Source organism: Martes martes (genome assembly GCF_963455335.1).
Source record: "Martes martes genome assembly, chromosome: 17".
Lineage (NCBI taxonomy): Eukaryota > Metazoa > Chordata > Mammalia > Carnivora > Mustelidae > Martes > Martes martes.
Window position 1 is genome coordinate 2,396,008 of NC_137905.1, and position 15,092 is coordinate 2,411,099.

General features: G+C 61.8%; 1 protein-coding gene across 1 annotated transcript in view; it reads left to right on the forward strand.

The window, feature by feature from the left end:
- ZCCHC14 (zinc finger CCHC-type containing 14) overlaps nucleotides 1-15,092 on the forward strand; it is a 51,778-nt gene that overhangs the window by 36,240 nt on the left and 446 nt on the right. The window contains exons 4-12 of the mRNA XM_080827890.1: nucleotides 4,231-4,302; nucleotides 6,990-7,099; nucleotides 7,749-7,843; nucleotides 7,926-7,980; nucleotides 8,913-9,192; nucleotides 10,926-11,017; nucleotides 11,672-11,799; nucleotides 12,653-12,793; nucleotides 12,880-14,397. Of these exons, the coding sequence (XP_080684016.1) occupies nucleotides 4,231-4,302; nucleotides 6,990-7,099; nucleotides 7,749-7,843; nucleotides 7,926-7,980; nucleotides 8,913-9,192; nucleotides 10,926-11,017; nucleotides 11,672-11,799; nucleotides 12,653-12,793; nucleotides 12,880-14,397 (2,491 nt within the window). The remainder of the gene's footprint in view (nucleotides 1-4,230; nucleotides 4,303-6,989; nucleotides 7,100-7,748; nucleotides 7,844-7,925; nucleotides 7,981-8,912; nucleotides 9,193-10,925; nucleotides 11,018-11,671; nucleotides 11,800-12,652; nucleotides 12,794-12,879; nucleotides 14,398-15,092) is intronic.

Consider the following 15,092-nt stretch of genomic DNA (forward strand, 5'->3'; position numbering starts at 1 on the left):
ATTAAGCCTTTCCTTTTGTCCACAGAACCCTAACAAATGAAGATTACATAAATTGTCCTTTAAGGAAGGTGTCTTTTCTATGTGGAAATAAACAACTACCCCTCTGGGACCGGAGCCATCAAACGCCATCCTGGGCCGCGGTGGGACGGCCGTGCTGGCTGCAGAGGGAGACGCAGGGAAACCTCGCCTGCCGGCCTCCCTGGCTCCGGGGGGCCCGGTGGCCTCTGCCCACCTTCCTCAGTCCCGTTTATCTCTAGTTCCACTCTTTATGGTTCAGTGTTTTCCAGGATACAAACGAGAGGCTTCTCTTGTAGCGGAAGGGAGATGCTTCTGGTACGCCGGCGGGCACCGCACGTGGGCGTCCGCGCTTCCCGCTCGCTTCCGCGGGGTTGGTGGGTTTTCACGGGCGTCGGAGCTGCTCCTTCCCGGCTCCTGAGGGGTCAGATCTCAGCATACAGGAAGCCAGTGCTGCAAACGCAAAGTCCGTGCGTACGGACATGCGTGGGAAATGTCCACGTTTTACCTGTTTTCCCATATTCACTATTGAAAAACTGGAAACAGTTAAAAAAAAAAAACTTTAATAAAAAGATTTCTCGTTCAAAGTGAAGAACAGAGAGGGAAAATCCCAGAAGATGAGTGCAGACCCTTAAAGCGCCTCCTAGACCGCAGGATGTCAGCTGCGCAGAAGGGACTGGAGAACCCGGCGGATCTTTCCTAAGAACCCAGGCATCCGTGTGTCCTTTAGTGCTCTGTCTTTTCCTTGAAAGTTTTATTTTTTTCTTTTCAAGATAAGCTTACGTGCTCTGAATATCTTACTGCAGTTAGCAGAGAGGAGTCCTGACCACTATTTTTTTTTTTTTAATGCAGTTTTTGTTTTCATCAGCTGGTCTCGCAGAGTTCAGAGCCCGGTAAACCTGTGGACGTGGCCACGAGCAGCCAGGAAGTGTTGGGACGCGCACTTCGGCGGCTCTGTGGTGTCCGTGTGCTGTGGGAGAGTTGCTGATCCTGGAGCCGCACGGTGCATGCTCGGGCTTTCCCTCCAGTCGTCTCTTTGTGTTTGCTGGTTTGTTTCTTGCTTGGGAACAAGTACTTAGAAAGGACTTTGCCCCAAAAGTGCTGCGATGATCTGTGAATCCCCCGCCTTGTGCTCCGACAGGCCCAGAGCCCTGTTGGTTCTGTCTCAGAGCTGTGGTTCTGCTGCCATGTGCCCCGATGGTCCCTGGTGGGCCCCAGATCTGCCCCTCATCCCCACCCCCGTGACCTGCCCCTCCTTACAGGCACCGCCCCCCGTTCTCAGGTCTTCCGTCATCCTCTGTCTGGTCGCTGCTTAGGAAGGGCACTGGGGAGCCCGCGCTCCTGAGGCCTTCCCTGTGTACACGAGCCTCCACCCTCGCCCTCCCCGAGTGTGACCGAGGGCACCGGCGGAGCTGGGCGCCGCTCTTCCTCGGGGGCCGAGAGCCCTGCTGGCTTCCCGCCTGCTGATCCCGAGCTCGTGCACTCGTGCCAGTTTCCTCGGTCCTGGGTGTTTGCGTGCCGCTCGCCCGTGCTTGGCTGTGGGTCTGTCTCCATCACTGTGCTGGGACTCGGTGGGCCCTTTTAACCTGAAAGCTCACATCCGTAATTGAGGGGTCCCGATCTGAACCCTCCTCTTTGATTTCCTCTGCTCCGTGTGTCTCTTGTCCTTGCTTTGGGACTCCTGCTCTCCGCACACTGGACCTCACGCCTGGTCCTTTGTTTGATTTCTTTCTCTGTTTTCTTTCCTTTGATATTTTGATCTACTTCATGGAGGACTGTGTCATCTCCCCTCTTCGTCAGTGGGATTTTTCACTCCTGTCCTGGTTTTAATTTCAAAGAATGCTTGTCCTCTGACAATTATTTTTTCGTAGCATCCTGTTCTTGGGGATGGTTTTCTTCTCTTAGACCGCTGACGATATGAACGGTAGCTTTTGGTTTTCTGAAACTGTTTTCTTCTCCACACAGGGTCTGTGTTTCTGCCTGGCTGCCCTGAGCTCTCCGCGCCCGGTGCGGGGTGTTCAGGCGCTGGGCTGCCGGCTCATGGCCGAGATGCGGGCGGGAGCCCTGGGCCGGGCCTCCGGCTGGGCTGCTCCCCGTGCAGCGAGAGCATTCTGCTCCGCGTGCCCGAGTCGAGTGCCGTGGGTGACATGGGGACGTGGGGATTGGAGCTGACCAGTGAGTCAGAGGATTGATATGTAGCGTGCTGTAGTCCTGAGTGTCTGTTTGGGGCACGTTTTGATTTTTGCGTATATTTAGGGCATTTACGGTCTGGCTTAGTGAGGCTGCGTAGCTGTTGGTACAAGGGACAGGAGACCACAGTGCCGTCATGCGTCTGGCCAGTGTTTCCATGGTGGCATATAACGTAATGGGGTAGCCTCCATTTGGTGCCGCCTTGGATATGACGGGACACATGGGTGGCATGTGGCATGCCGGGAGGCTGCTCCGTGTTCCGTGCCCCTCCTGGGACCTGTCCCCTCCTCTGGGGTGGGGGCCTGGCCTGGCGGGTGAGGCCGAGGGTGAGTGTGAAGGAAGCCTGTGTCCACCGCGAAGCCTGGCGGTGCCGCGGGCGGCCTGGAAGTGAGCCCGTGCTTTCTGTCTGCCCTAGACTGGCGTTCCCGCGCCTCTGGGGAGTACGAGTGAAGCGTCAGGAGCTGACGGCCTGTGGCAGCGGTGCCTGCGGGAAGCACGTCGTTGTCGGGAGGCGGCGTGTCTGTGTCCGCGTGACCCGATGTGTCTGTGCTGCGCATGTTGCTGGGGCGTCGGATGTCGTGTGTTGGGCTTCGCGCCACATTCGTGCCCTGTGAATGTGGACAGCGAGAGAATCGGGTTTGCTCTTGGTGTGAGAGTCACCGGGAAAGGGGGGTCCTGCGGCACGTTCTGCACTATGACCAGCCAGGACGTTGCCTGTGCTTTGGGGCCGACGTGGGAGGACCGCGGAGTTTCCGCCTCTGTCCTCAGACGGTGCTGTGGTTCATTGGGTGGCATCTTGCCCCGCTCGAGCAGGCGGGGGTCTGCTTCATTGGGTGGCATCCTGCCCCGCTCGAGCAGGCGGGCGTCTGCGACTTGGTGCAGGTCTGTCTGGGCAGCGAGGAGCACGGGCGCCGCGCCCCTTTCTCCCCTGGTCTGCGAGTCCGCGGAGCCCGAGGAGACAGCCCCCTTCGCAGTTGTTCTGTGGTGCGCCGGCCGTGGGGACAGAAGGGCCGTGCGTGGGCTTCGGCAGGGGAAAGGGGGACGGGCGGTCCGTGGGCAGCCGCAGTGGGCTGTTGGTCAGAAGGCGCAGGCGGGTGGCGGGAGCAGGGCGTCTTCCAGACCACCGCGCTGCGTCAGCGTCATCGCTGAGAATACAGTGTTTGCTTTCTGGTCGTTTGACTTCCTGACTTGAAACCCTCCTGCGGCTCCTGGATCTGAGGGCCAGGTTCCTGCTTCGTGGCGTCACCCTTCTTGTGGCCCTCCCCCCTCGCCCCTGCTCACCCCTTGCCGGATTCCCTGTTCCCAGCCCAGCTCCCACCCTGCACCCACGTCTCTGTGCCGCTCTCCCTCCTCCCCCCCGTCCTCAGCACCCTGAGGTGGTCAGGAAACACTGGAGAAGCACTGGGAAGACGGAGGGAGGAGACCTTCCCCCAGGACGCCTGCGGTCCACCTGGGGGACTGGCCGGGACACGGTGACGACACGAGGCTGCCCGCCCGCCACATGCAGTGTGGACATGCGGCCGTGTGCGGCTCGGGTCTCGGGCACCTAGAGCTGTTTGCTGAGCCCTTCCCACTGCTCCTTCCGGAAGGTGTGCACCCCGGCCTGCACCCCCGCTGCTCCCCGAGCGCTGACCGCCCCCCGGCCCCCTGTTCGGTCGGATTCCCGAGGGCGCGGGCCTTGTCTCGTTTTTCGCTGCGAGGAGGTGCCCTTGAGGACGGTGTGCCTGGCACACACGAGCTGTCGTGATTGTCAGTGACTGCGTACACCTCGGGGGAGCAAGTCTCCGACTCGGGGCTGTTTGCACGATTGCACAGAACAGGAAGTGACGCCGTCAAGGACTTGAGTGACGTGAACTTTTCTCTCGCGTGTCGGGGGCTGTGTAACGACCCCGTTCAGCGGGTGCTCCCCACGTGGGGCTCGGCACGCTCACTGCACCTGTGCCCGCAAAGACTCCCGCACGGGTGTGTTGTGAGGGACGTACGTGGCGTCTGTTTTTAAGGTTTGTTTGTTTGTTTGTTTTTAAGGTCTTGTGGTCTGATTCTTCAGTAACATCAGTAACCAAATCTCCCTCTGAAGTGACTGAATTTATTTCAAAGGTAAGGTGCTTCAGGGCTCCTCTGGAAACCCCAAGGCTCTGTGTAATACCGCAGTGACGGCATGGCCTCCCCCAGCTGGCAGAGCCGGTGACGCGTGCGTGACCGCCCGGACAGGGTCCTCGATGCCACGGTCTGTGCCCCTTGCTGTTGTTGCGAACGAGAAGAGGCAGGACGCGGAGGCCAGTGCAGGCGGCTGAGGGCGGTCTGCCTCGGTTACCCTGCGGAGACGGGCAGAGTCCGGTCCCGGCGCCGTCTCTTGACCATACGATTCGTTCTCGGGTCGCTTCTGCAAGTGTCATCCAAGGAAAAGCTTCCGCTACCAAGTAGATGCAGACACCACCCTCCCCTTGCTGCGCGTGCGCACCCCCACGGCTCACACGTGTCTGCCGCCCGCTGGCCCGGGCCGTCGCGGTGAACCGCGTCTGGCATCTTCGTCAGTCCTCTGTGTCTCACGGGGTGACGTACTGGAAGTGTCTCCAAAGTGAGTGTCCGTCTCCGCGCTAGGGTCAGGATGCCGTCCGGTAGAGGGGTCCGGTTGGCGGGCCGTGCTTTGAAAGCTTGGGCAGGAGTCGTTTGCTGACGCCTGTCCTCTGGCCTGTCAGCCGCGCTGTCTGGAATTACCCCGCACTGGCATTCGCAGTTCCCTCCGTGACGCTGAGAACGCGGCATGTCCTCCCTGCGTGCCCACTCGCCTCTCCACCTGCAGAGCGTCCACGGCTCCGGGCTGTGCTGGCGCTGGCGGGAACGCTGAGCCCCCTGGGCTCTGACGGTGCGTCATGCTCCCCTGGCTTTGCCTTCTCTGAGCTTCCCGAGAATCTGGTTCGTTGTCTCTTGTTCATTTTGGAGAATTCTTCCCCATTCTCTCTTCAGATGTCTCTTCGCCCGCCTCTCTCGTGTCGGGACTTGAGCTCTGTGCACCTGCACCTTTGACGCTGTTCACGGCTCTCGGTGCCCATTTGTTTTTCTGGTTCTTTCCACGGTGTGTTCTGGCCAGACGGTTTCCACTGCCCTGCTCTCCAGCTCCCTGACGTCCAGCCCACGGCTCTGCCCGGGCTGATGAGCCTGTTGTGTGCACTGAGTTCTTCATCTTTGGGATCATGGTTTCTGTTCTGATTTCTCGCTTTTCCTAGGCTTTCCATTTGACACATCTTTCAGTAAAGTTTCCTCTCTCTGCTGGGGTTTCCATTCGTTGTCCTGCGTGTTGTCTGTTTTTTCACGGAACCCTTCAGTATGTGAGTCGCGGTCGTTATACAGTCCCGGCCTGGTAGTTCCCGCATGCAGTTATCTGAGTCGGGCTCTGATGATTTTCTTCACGATACTTTTCATTCCCCCTTATTTTTTTCTATGTCGTGTAATTTTTGATGGAATATCAGACATCACGTTTAGAAAACGTAGAGACCGAGGGAAAGGGTACATCTGTCTGGAAAAGGGCGTGCTGCCACCTCTCCCAGCCCTCAGTGGGGTTCTCGATTTGGTCTGATCAGCGGTGGGGCTGGGGCTGGGTTTTGTCGCTGCTGCAGTTGCATCCAGCCCCCCCCCCCCCGCCCTTGGAGGCTTCAGCTCCCTCTGGCTGACGGCAGCGGGTACCTTGAGCCTGGGGAGAAGGGCCTGCAGTGTCAGAGGTTCCTCTCAGGGGTCTGGCCTCACCTTGGCCCTCAGCTGTTCTGTGTGTCCCTGGCCTGGAGGGTCTCTCCCTGTTCTGTGGGGAGACGGCAGTCACTTACTGCCTAGTGGCAGACTGGTGCTGGGGGTGAGACGTTCTCCGTCCTCCTGGTCCGGGCTCGGTGCCGGGCACAGGGCCCTTGGGCTTCTCAGCGTCCCTGCCCCTTCCTTCGCCAGCAGCAGCTGGCCTCCTCTTTGTACTGGTGCAGTACCCTCAGCCCAAGAGGGCTTTTGCCCTTTCTTCGGGGCCAGCGGGCTGGCTTGTTCCTTCCCCCGGAAGCAGGGCATCTTTGCCCGTGGCCTGGTGCCAGGAGGACTCCCTCCCCACCCCTGCCCCAGGGAGGCAGGACAGGAGAGCTTCTGCCTCATCCCCGGAAATGGAGGGTCTGCGTGGGCTCTGGGAGCAGGAGCAGTCCTGTCCCTCCCCGGCTTACGGGCTTTCGTCTTGCATTTAGAGAAGGCTCCAGGGAAGGCTTGGGTCGGGCTCCCAGGAGCAGCCAGCCCCCACCTCTGCTGCCTTGGAGGCTCTCTCCAGTCTCCCGTGGAAGTGAGCTTGGGAAGGAGGGCGCACTCCCCTTGCGTCTGGGGCTCTTGGCTGACCGGTGTCTGGCCCACGCTCAGCCCGTGGGAAGTGTCCGTCTTCTGACCTCTTTGCCTGCTGGCATGGCTGCCACCTCTTCTCGTGCTGTACCACAGCAGACAGGGTCACGGTCTTGTCTCTCCTTGGCGGGGCAGGTCCCTCTTGGAGTTCCGTTCACGTGGTGACCTTGCGGCTGAGTTCCCGTGGGCCCACGGATAGGTACGGTCCTGTCGTCTGCGGAGGTTTTTACTGATGCCGTGGTGGGCGTGATGTTCTTTTGTGGCTTTCCACATCCTCAGCGGAGGGGGAGCCCCGGACGGCTGAGAGCAGGGTGGGTTGTAGCGTCCCGCAGGTGTCAGTACCTGGCGCCTGCCCGTCTCTCAACCAGAGGAGGCCCGTGTCAGGTGAATTTTGACGACGTCCCGCGCTTTTCCATCTGTTTCAGTTATCCCAGCTGCACCCTGAGGACAACCTGGACAAATTCACTCCTTGCTTAGCCGGCCCGGATTCCTTTTACATCGAGCGAAACCACGTGGATCTGGAAGCGGACCTGAGGTCAGGCCACCCGCACCTGCCCGTGGGGTGACACGTGGCGGGGCCGCGCACCCGAGCTGCCTGGTCATCCCCGCAGTCTGGGTCCCGGAGGTGTCCCTGGGGGTTTCCCTCGCTTACGGAGAGCCTGGTGGAGGTGGCCGCACGGGCGGGGCTCTGAGGACGCGAGTGGCGCTGCCCAGCGCGCTCCTGCTCCCTGTGGTCCTGAAGGTCGGAGGGAGTCGAGTGCGGTTACTGTCTCTGTTCTGCGCTGGAGAGTTGAGGCTGCTGCGGGACAGCGGGGGGGCCGGGTGGAGTCCCGTGAACCCGTGCCTCCTGGCCGTGGAGCATACTGTGGACGGGGCAGCAGGCAGAGGGGGCCGGCCTGCTTCCCGGGTCTGGGCCCGGCGTGCCAGCACCGGTGACGCGGGTGCAGCCTGGTGGCGTGCACCGCGCGGGACACCACCACTGGGCCCGACTCTGCCCTCGTGCCAGCGTGCTGCCCCCCGTGCTGCCATGTGGTGCACGTGGGGGAGCGAAGCAGGGAGAGCACCTGGGGCTTCCGTTCACTTTGCTCTCCGGTGCGTGTGTCTCTAACTGAAATCAGACTTGGGCTTCCGGTTAGTTTTCGGTAGTAGCGATTTTAATGCTGATAAACCACTTTAATTTTTAGGTATTTGGCTTCATTACCTCCTCACGTGTTAAAAAATGACCACGTCAGGAAATTCTTCAGCACTTCCTCTCCCACCCAACAGCTTCAAAGTCCAAGTGAGTTTGCAAAAGGGGGTGACGTGAAGATAAAAACATCTTTATTTCCTGCATACGTGATGACGTTTATCTCGACTTGCAGGTGCCGGCACCCCTTCCCTCTCTAAAGTGGGCACCGTGCTGGGCGCGTCCGGAAGGTGAGGCGCCTGCGGCAGCAGCACATCTCCGTCAGCGGAGAGGTGGCTTGTCGCTGCGTATCGATGGTTGTTTGTACAGTGAGGCCGTCCTCGCTCTTAGTCTTGATACTGTCGTGAGGGCAGTGGGACGGACACTCCAGTTGACGATTTCTCTCTGTAAAGAAAGTGGTTGTCTGAGCCCCTGGAGTTGGAACTCCCCAGGACTCTTAGTGCAAAAGCCAATGTCTGGGCCCTGCACATCCTAGGAAACCAGAATTTCAGAGACTCTTCATTTTTATAGGCTCCCGGGGAGCGATTGTGCCCGTGAGGTGGCAGGGCCACTGCTCCAAGGGTCCTCCGTCAGCAGGAGCCTGACGGTGACGCTGGCAGTGCTCAGGTGACAGGCTGCTGTTGCTGTGGGCCGGCCTCACGGACTGTGACGCGCACGCGCACACATGCACGCGGTCTTACGTGAATGCGGGGCTTCCCGAGGGCTGCCTTGTCTCTTCGCCCCGGCCTGCTACCTCCCGAGTACACCGTGAACGTGGGGGTGTGCAGTCTGGGCTGGAAGGGCCAAGGGCAGAAGGCAGGACGCCGAGTGCTCCTTCCAGCCCGCTGCTGGGACGCGCGCTCGTTCAAACGTTAGAGGGTCAGGAGTCGGGTGTGACTAGGATCCTCAGGATTCTGCTCTGACAGAGTAACAGAAACCGGGCAGCTTGGCCCGAAGTCTGGAGTCCGGTGGTGACACAGCTGCACACGTCCCCACATACAAACACGTGCACATCTCCAGGGGGTGGTGTTAGGGGGCAGTGGCAGGAAAGGACAATGGTGCTGCAGTGGGCGTGGCCTTGGATACGGCCCAGCACGGGGAGGGCCGGCTCCGGCCCACTGCCCGCCCAGGGGGCGGGGGGGCCTGCGGTCCTGGGAAGACCACCTGTCTGCTGTCCCCACAGGCCTGTGTGTGGCGTGGCTGGCATCCCCTCGTCTCAGAGCAGCACCCAGCACCACCTGCAGCACGTGGCCAGCGCGGCCGCCTTGCCCCACTGCTCCCACACAGGGGGTGCAGGCTCGGCGCTGGCCTACCGTGCCCAGATGGACTCCTCGCCTGCCATCCTGATGCCCTCTGGGCTGCAGACCCCTCAGACCCAGGAGCAGAACGGGATCCTAGACTGGCTCCGGAAACTGCGCCTGCACAAGTACTATCCCGTCTTCAAGCAGCTCACCATGGAGAAGGTATGTGGGTGAGTGGGTGGACAACAGAGGGCGGGTGTCTACACTGCCCCTGACGGGGAATTCCCGCCGCCTGGTATTCGATGCCTGTGTGTGCGCCCCGAGTCCCACACGCCCCCCGGGGCTGGGGGCGGCACTGGGTGTGGAGTGGAAGTCCTCTTGCCGCCGAGGCAAAGACTCCAGCCGGACGGGTCGTGAACAGCTTTGTTTCTGTTTTTCCGTAAGACAGGCCGGGGGCTTCCCGCGATAGGTACTCTGCGTGATAGGAAGGCCATTGTGTCTCCTGCAGCCTTTCCCGTAGACGTGGCGAGCTCCGGGGCACATGTGCCCTTTGTTGCGTGCCCGCTGCCTGTGCGGGGGCGCGGTGCCCCAAGGGCCTGCCGTGCCAGGCACCCGGGTGCTCGCCTCCAGGGAGGCTGCTGCTGGTGGTCCGCGGATTGAGGGTCGCAGAGCTCCAAGGAATAGACGAATTTTATATGTCTCTGAAGCAGTCGTACAAAGATTTTTTTTTTTTTAAGAGATGGGGGGGCGGGGCAGAGGGAGGCAGACTCCCTGCTGAGCGCGGGGCCTGTCCTGGGGCTGACCCAAGGACTTGGAGATCACCTGTGCTGAAATCAAGAGTCGGACGCTTAACCCACCGAGCTACCAGGTGCCCTGAAAATTATTTTTTACAACAGAGTTCTAATGAGCATATTTTTGTTGTTAAAGAAGATTCTGGAATTTCTGAAGTCTTGGCGTCACTGAGAAAACGGAATTTGACCCACGGCCCTGTTTGAGCTCTGATGCCCCCTGCTGGATACAGTCCCTTGGTCTATCTCTATGAAAATCTTTGTCGAAAATCTGCAGTTGAACCTGGACGTCAAGCTTTTAGTACAAAATAGACAGCTTCTAAGTATATTTGTAATACTCTTGGCTTAAGATTCGTAAATCCTAAGAAAACAACAGATACTGCTTTAATGGAATGTGGGAGTCGAATATTAGCTGTAAAATCACCAAGCGCGTTGTGAGCCGTCGTGAGAACCGGCGCGTTCTGTTTGCTTCGTAGAGGACGCGCGGGTCAGTCCCGGCCGCTCCAGGGCCACTTGCTTCCCAGCAAAGTTGCTTTGCCCCTAAAATGAGGGTGATTTTCACACACAGGTGCTGTTAGGGGCTCCCCTGTTTACAGGAGGGTAAACGGCTCGCACCTGAGGGGGTGGGTCCCTGGACGGGAGAGGCGCAGCCCCGCGGACGCACAACTGCAGGGCATTGTCTTTAGCCCCCGCCCGCGCCGGGGCCCTTCCAGCTGCCCTGTCTTCTCCAGGCCGCGTGCAGAGGGCCCAGGGGACAAGGCCTCTGAGCCTCATATGCAAAGTGAGCGTTTCATATTTTGAACAAGGGACACTGTGTCTTTAGCAGTGGACTGTTTTGGTGTTCCCAGGGCCTTTTTTTTCCCCTCAAGATTTTATTTATGCATTTCACAGAGAGGGTAAGCAGGAGAGAGATCAAACACAAGCAGGGGGAGCGGGAGAGGGAGAAGCAGGCTCCCCCTGAGCAGGGAGCCCAAAGCGGGCCAAAGGCAGACGCTTAACGGCGGAGCCCCCAGACGCCCGACTCCCAAGGCCTTCATTATCTAGTTAGAGTTGGTCTGTTTGGATACACTACTGGGAGAATATATTTATTAAATAATATTTCAAGTTCTTTGTTTTCAAGTCCTAATTGAGTCTCAATAACTTTGTAATGTGTTTCTTCTCTGGAAGTTTCTGAGCCTCACGGAGGAAGATTTAAATAAGTTTGAATCCCTCACAATGGGAGCGAAGAAGAAGCTCAAGACGCAGCTGGAGCTGGAGAAGTACGTGTGACACCACGGACGCGTCCCCCTTCCTTCCCCACGCGCTGAGTGCGCTCTCCCGGTGGGCTGTCCTGATCGGATGGGGGCCCCCAAGTGTGGGTGACCTTCGGGTGGCCTGGGAGGTGAAAGACTTCACCGGCGGCGGAACACAGGGGACAGGGTGCTGAGGAGAGGCTGTCCGCCACGGCGGTGGGGCTTTATGGAAAGAGGGGAGGTGAGAGAGTGTGGCATCTCCCCCATTTTTGGTGCCCGTGCCGGTCGCAGGTCGCCCAGTGGCCATCTGGAGCCTCAGGAGGTTTTGAGATGGGTCGCCTCGTGGGCCTGCGTTGAGCCCGAGGGTCGTTCCAAAAGCCCCTCTGTACTGAGCCAGGGCTCATGAGCACTTCCCACCAAATGCCCTTGATTGGACGGCATGGATTGGTGATCAAAGCTTCATTCATGCTGTCACAGTCACACGGGTGTGGTTTGGGTCTGCCAGGAAAGGCCCTTTGCACCCACCAAGTCAGAGTACATCGCATCCCGCCTATGAGGACAGTTGGGGGCGGTCACCCTGCTATGGCCCCTGGGCCCGGCAGCAGAGCCGGGGCCACGGGAAACGGTTTTGTGGCCAAAGACCCAGATGCTCACTTGTTCACGCGCTCTCTTGTGGCACAGGGAGAAGTCGGAGAAACGGTGCCTGAACCCCACAGCCCCGCCCCCAGTCACCAGCAGCGGCGTGGCCCGTGTCCCCCCCACCAGCCACGTCGGGCCCGTGCAGGGCGTGCGAGGCCCCCACGCTGCAGGTGGGTGAGGGCGGGGTGGCCTTCTGAGGGGAGTTGTCAGAGCACAGCACACACGCACCCTTTCGCCACTTGCGTCTTTTGAGCATTTATAGTTTCTGTTCATTATTTTAGCTTTTATCATTTCCACCGTTAGAGAATAGAGGGGCCGTTTGGGTTAGGAGCTGGAGACCGGTGATTCACCTGGAGTCGTAGAAGCATAAGAATTAGATCCAGAAGCTGCAGCGCAGGAGGGAGAGAGGAGGAGGAGCCCCGAACAGATGAAGATTCGCTTCCTCCCTGGGAGGGCCCAGACGGGTCTCGCGTAGGTCCCTGCCTCGGAGGTCTGTCGAAGCTCCCAGGCTGCGTGAGCGCAGCCGCCCCGTCGCGGGTGCTGGGAGCCACGGGGCCGCCTCCGCTCCCTGCTTCGCCCGCGCGGTCGGGGCGCAGGGTGCTCCGCACGTCCTGGAAGCGTTGAGAGTGACAGGACGCCAGGGAGAAAAGCATGCCAGTGTGTCTTTTCAGTGGTTATTCGACTCAAAAGCTCTTCCGTCCCTTGGCCTCCTAAAATGGGGTGTCTCTCGGTGCCGGAGATGACTTCTTTCACCCTGTCATGGCCGGGGACCCTTGTCTGTTCCTCTGCGGCCTGTGAGCCGGGCGGCACCGCAGCCCCTGGCCGGAGCCTGGCTGTGCCCCGACCTGTGAGGAGGCGGGCGTGGGGCCTCGGGCTGCTCGTTGCCCCCGCATCTCCGGGTCCCGTCACCCCCGCCTCCCCCGGGCTGGCGCGGGGCTCCGCGGGACCGCGTGCTCGGAGGCGGCCGGGGAGGGCGCGGGAGCCGCGGCCGGCACGACCCACGCCGGCGCCCCTTTTCCGCAGCGCTGCGGGTGGAAGTGGAGCCGCCGCCTCAGCAGACGGCGCGGGAGGGCAGCTCCTCCGAGTGCTCCAGCTCGTCACCCAGCCCGATGGGGCTGCAGGCCCGGGACGAGAGCTCGGACAGCGCCGAGGAGAGCGACAGACGTAAGGACGCCCGGCCGGCCTGGGAGCGCTGTGCTGCCCCTGCCCAGGCCCGGGCGCCGCGTTGACCGCTCCGTTTCTGCCCGTAGGTGTGGACGTGCACGGGGAGGGCCCGGAGAAGGAGAAGCCCGTCATGCTGCTGAACCATTTCGCGTCGGGTTCCGCCAGACCCACGGCCCAGGTTCTCCCCGTGCAGAACGAGGCCGGCTCCAGTCCGTCGGGCCACCACCCCCTCCCTGCCCAGATGATGGCTGCGGCCTCGCACCTGGCGCCCATCCGGATGCTGAATTCCGTGCACAAGTCGGAAAGGGGGGGCGCGGACATGAAGCTCCTCCCGCCCTCTGTGCACTCTCTGCTGTCTCTCGAAGAAAGGAGTAAACTGTCGGGACCAAGAGGCGGCATCAAAGTGGACAAGAACTTCGGCCACGCGGTGATCGACGCGGCACCCACGCCCACCCCCCAGCAGCCCCTGCAGGTGTTGTCTGCCCTCGCCGAGAGCAGCTCCGTGTCACCCACGGTCTCCTTCGGTCCCCGCGCCAAAGTCGTGCACACGTCCGCGCTGGACAGGGTGATGAAGTCGGCCCCGCAGCCGGCCCTGGCGGGGGAGGCCAGCACTGCCGCCGCGGGCGCGTCGGGCGCCGTCTTCCACGCGGCCCGGCCCCCCCTCAAACTTCTGGTGTCTTCATCTGTCCCCGCGGATTCTGCTATTTCTGGGCAAACCGCCTGTTCGAATAACGTGCAAATAAGCGTGCCCCCTGCAATAATAAAGCCGCGGGCTGCCGTGTGCGCCGCCAGCACCAAAGCCGCCTTCTCCGCGATGGGCAGTGTGCCCCTGGGCCCCCTGCAGGCCAGCTTCTGCGCGAGCAGCAACACTGCCTCTTCCGGCAGCCACCCCTCCGCGTCCTTCGCCGGCATGGCCACCGTGCCCAGCTGCCCGGCCCCCAGCTCCAGCCCCGCGCTCTCCTCGGCCCCCGAAAGCAGTTTCTACAGCGGGGGCGGCGGCGGGGGTGGCGGCGGCGGCGGCGGCGGCGGCGGGGGGGCCGGTGGGGGCGGCGGGGCCTCCCCCGGGAACCTGCCCGCCTCCGGCCAGAACCACCACCACCACCACCACCACCAGCCGCAGTCGGCGCCCCAGCAGCCCGCGCCTGGCCCGCCGCCCGGCTGCGTCGTGTGCACGTCATGCGGCTGCAGCGGTAGCTGCGGCTCGGGCGGCCTGACTGTCAGCTACGCCAACTACTTCCAGCACCCGTTCTCGGGGCCGTCCGTGTTCCCCTTCCCCTTCCTGCCCTTCAGTCCCGTGTGCGGCAGCGGCTACGTGGGCGCCCAGCAGTACGGCGGCGGCGCCTTCCCTGTGGTGCACTCGCCCTACGGCGGCGGCGTGGCCCCCGAGCCCGTGCTGGCCGGCCAGTCCGCCTTCGCTGTGCCGCCCATGCCCGGCTTCATGGCAGGCGCGGCGGGCGTGTACCAGGCACCGGGGCTGGGCGGCGGCGGCGGCGGCGGCGGCTCCGGCCACAAGAAGAGCGGCAACCTGTCGTGTTACAACTGCGGGGCCACCGGGCACCGTGCTCAGGACTGCAAGCAGCCGTCCATGGACTTCAACCGGCAAGGTAAAGGGGGGCGGCCGCCGAGCGGGCTGCGCTGGGGCACGGAGCGCCCCTGTGCGCGGGCGCCGTGGTCCGCGGGCTGCCTCTAGAGCACAGACGCTCCTGGGAGAAGCGTGTCCTTGTCGCTGGGCTGGCCGTGAAGGCCTCCGGAAGGGTCGCGTGGTCTCCAGCTGCCCGTCGCTGCAGCCTGCTCCTCTCTCCGAGGGGACCGGCCGGCCGGGGAGAGGGCACACTGGCCCTGCGAGCCGGGCAGCCTGTGGGGTCGACGGAGCGCCCCGCGGGCCTGGTGCGGGGGTGTGGGGGTGCGGGTGCTGCCGCGGGCAGCCCTGGTTCTGCTGCTGCTGCTGCTGCCGGGGGGCCTGGCCGGCGGGGCGAGGAGGCTGCGTGGGGTTCCCTGCGGCCACACACACCAACCCCCCCCCCATTTTTACTCCCACTCGCTCTGTTTTGTCTCTAGTCCAGGTCCGGTGTGTGTGTGATGTGGGGACACGGGTGTGTTCTCGCTGTTGGCTTGGGAAGGGAGATGAAACCAGGCAGGAGGCGTCTCTCCCAGCTCCGTGGTACTCACGGCGTGGCCTGGGGTAGTCACCTGGGCTCTGGAGACGTTTGATGGTTGCCCCAGACCTGGGATTCCGCAACCCGCCTGTGCCTCGTGGTCAGCCAGAGCGCGTTCGAGGCGAGCCCGCTCTGGTGGCAGG